The sequence below is a fragment of the Hipposideros armiger genome, unplaced genomic scaffold, assembly GCF_001890085.2.
Source record: "Hipposideros armiger isolate ML-2016 unplaced genomic scaffold, ASM189008v1 scaffold_135, whole genome shotgun sequence".
Classification (NCBI taxonomy): Eukaryota; Metazoa; Chordata; class Mammalia; order Chiroptera; family Hipposideridae; genus Hipposideros; species Hipposideros armiger.
The window spans coordinates 1,803,903-1,807,236 of record NW_017731485.1 but is presented as its reverse complement, the minus strand read 5'-3'; the positions used below and the strand labels follow the sequence as shown (position 1 = coordinate 1,807,236).

The 3,334-nt window shown below is 55.9% G+C and overlaps 1 protein-coding gene across 1 annotated transcript in view; it reads right to left on the bottom strand.

Annotated features, from left to right (window-relative positions):
- The window catches only part of GGA2 (golgi associated, gamma adaptin ear containing, ARF binding protein 2), a 40,690-nt gene that overhangs the window by 14,559 nt on the left and 22,797 nt on the right, over positions 1–3,334 (bottom strand). Inside the window, exons 5-7 of the mRNA XM_019649812.1 lie at positions 2,572–2,695; positions 1,385–1,508; positions 80–92 (exon numbers count right to left, since the gene is read on the bottom strand). Of these exons, the coding sequence (XP_019505357.1) occupies positions 80–92; positions 1,385–1,508; positions 2,572–2,695 (261 nt within the window). The remainder of the gene's footprint in view (positions 1–79; positions 93–1,384; positions 1,509–2,571; positions 2,696–3,334) is intronic.

The window sequence follows — 3,334 nt, the reverse complement described above, 5'->3', positions numbered from 1 at the left end:
GAGAGAGAGGCAGCCCAGAGCCCAGTGCAGCCCTGCTCCTTGGCCTACAGCGACCCGACAGCCAGAGCGCCTGGCCCACAGGCAGGGTACAGCTGCGAGCCGCAGCGGAAGGTGATGGGTGCCAGAGAGACACATGCAGCCTGCAGCTTTCCTGCTCCTGAACTTACCAGACCTTTGAGTGACTGACATAGAAGCACCGCCCCCACGGGGACTCTAGGGCGTTTTGCCCATTCAGAGGCGAGCTCGATTGAGAGCTCGAGTGATCCGGGGCCCTGGCCTGGGCTCTGACCCCTTCCTTTTCACTTCCCTGTCTTGACTGATGTCTGAGGGGCAGGAGCTCTGAGGCAGTGGAAGGGAAGGAGGAGGGGGGCGGGTTCAGGCTTGCTAGCACTAAAGACCTGAGCCCACATCCGACCAATCCTTTCCTCTCCACCCGGCCCCCCAGTACCACCCACGACCCGCCTGGGTTACCCTCCGCGCCCTCTTCCCACAGGAGCACTTGTACACACAAGATGCACGGTACAAAGAATCTGGCGTTTGTCACCTGACGCATCCATGAAGAAAACACCCAGCCCTCACATTAGGATGAAATTCATGGAATCAATAGCGCAGTTAGACGCAGCTAGTTTGCAGTTTAACTCACCACAGAGCTCGCTCTCTGGCCACCTGTAATCAGACTCAGTTTGTCTGCAGTTTGATCCATCCTGATAGTCATGTTTTCTCTTGGTTTCTCCCCTCACTGATTAACTGAAGAGCTGTTTCTTTTCTTTCTCAAGGCTGCCCGTACCTCGTTAATTAACAATATCCTAACCTGGGATAGGGCAATCTCTTAATCCTGAGGCGCCTGAACACTGGGATCCAATTTACAAATTCTTGCGGGTGATACTGGTGACGCATTCAAGTCCCGGCATCGGTGGCCGAGTCTGAGTCCGGAGATAACATCATTCAAACAGACCAGCCCCCGGAAGGTTGGCAGCCCCCAGGCCTGCCTGACAGACCCCCCCTTTCCTATGTAAGAAAAAGCTAACCTGAAGTTAGGGCAGCTGCCCACCCTCAGACTCTGGGCTCTGCCCTGACGACTCCCCACCCCCGCCGGTGTCTCTCTCCTTCCTACCCGAGGCAGCCGTCACCTTTGGACACTGCCACGGGCATTCTCTCTCTGCCCTGACTTGAATAAAACCTTTCTTCACTCTCCCGCTTTGTAGAGTCCCATGTGAACACTCTCACCTTTTGCGAACGACCAGGGGTTAATTCCACACCATGACACCTTATGCCCCCTCATGCATGAGAAGCTGCTCCACAGAGCTCACCAACCTCTCCCACGCTTTGGTTCAGGGGTTCGAGGACATTCCCAGGGACACCTCAGGAGAGCTGCCGAGGTCACAGAGGACCTCTTACTCTTACCTTTGACTTTTCTTCATCAGCATCAAAGATGGAACTCTTAGGCCAGGGAGAAGGTGGGGGCAAGATTTTATCCACCGGTAGTTTAGGGTCTTGCTTTATGATCCCTGAAACATAAAATTCATGAAGTCAAGGCTCCCACTGACTTCAGCAGGACCTTGGTTCCTGACGTCTCACAGAAAAACACTGTCAGCAACTGAAAGGGATCCGTCCAGGACACGACCAAGGTCCCCATCCTCCCTCCGGAGAATCCAAGGACAAGACAGAGACACGCGAGCGGACTAAGTAGGAGCAAAGCAGGGCCTCGGCCGGCCGTGGACTGTACACAGTGACAGCACTCATCATGTGACAGGCACATGACCTCCCAGGGTCCAGGAGCCACTGTCACTGTAGGATCCTTGGCACTCCCACACAGGTCCCATGAGAGCCGTGACAGGGGAAACCGGTCCCCCAAACATAATTCCTTCCTCTCAGAGCCCAAGTGGGGGAGCGGGGACCCCAGCTTCCACACGGAGGCCTGGGCCGCAGCAATCCAGCCCGACGGCAACCCAACACAGGGCGGCCTACACACTCAGCTTTTCCTGAATCCATCCGAGCCAAGCTCACAGGGCATCATGCGAGTGACCTGGAGTCCAAGGAAAGACGTGCCTCCAAGGACCGCTGGGAGGCACCAGCAATACAAGCAATTCAACTCGAGCTTCTAAGAACTGTTTAGAAGCCGGTGTGAGCTGCCAAGACAATGTGGAACCTCAGTCTCTGTCCCCCTCTGCTAGGGGGACAACACAGCCTGCAGTCCTTAGAGCAGCAGCTGAGAGCAGAAGGGACACGGTGATGAGGGTCGTACCCTGCCTCTGGCTGAGAACAGAGATGACGGCACCAGCAGTGACTGAGTGACAGGTACCGACGGCCCACCTAGTGTCAGGAAGTCAGGGGAGTGAGGCCCCCTCTGACGCAAAGCAGGGGAACCCCGGTGGAAGCGGGTGGCCACCCCCCTCCAACCCAGTTCAGCTCCTGCCGACCAAAAGGAAGGGCTCCAGTCTCCAGGAATTACAATTGTTTGTCTCTGCCTCTACGGTCCTACACAAGACAGCCAGCGTTTACCAAAAACGTCAAAACCCACGAGAAGCAACCTAGTGTGAAAGGGGACGCGGCGAGGGGCGCGGGGCCGACCTTGCTGCTTGAGCATCTGGTAGGCATCCCGGATCTTCATGTCTTCTGGAAACCAGACTGTCCAGCTGAACAGGATCTCCATGACTCTCCCTTTAACTCTGTCCGTGGTCCAGGACCCGAGGTACTGACAAGGAGGAGCGTGAGTTACAGAAGCCGGAAGGGACGCAGCCGAGGACAAGCCCACTGCCTCGGAGAAGGTGGCTGCTGCCCCCACCCCGCCCAGAGCGGTGGGGAGGCCTGTGGGGAGCCAGGCACAGCCAGAGCCCCACCGTGTGGCACCCAGCCTCAGGGCCCCTTCTGGGTTTCAAGGAGTCACCCTGCAAAACAGCCCACTGTATACTGCCCTAGGTTAGAGCCACTGGGAACACTCATTGTTTGGCTGGGGCAAGTGTGAAATAATAATGTATTTGGTCTTTGTCCCAGATCCAGCAGTTTCCCAAAACCTTGGAACTTCCTGAGTGATAGGAATCCTTATTACTCACAACGTCACAACGAGTCCCCTTGGACCGTACCTGAGTTTACGCTAACCACGCAGGATGGGCATTTAGTTTCAGGGGGAGGGAGGCTGACTGCTCCAAAAAGATCAACCATGTGATTAGAAAATTGGAACTTTCAGACTTATTCTGACCCCAGAAGGGGATGCGGCTGGCGAGTGAGTTCAGCAACATGGTCAATAATTGAATCAGGGCCGGCCGAGTGGTGCATTGTTTAAGAACTAGCTTGGGACGCCAGATGGCCCCGGTTCGGATCCCACATATGAGGG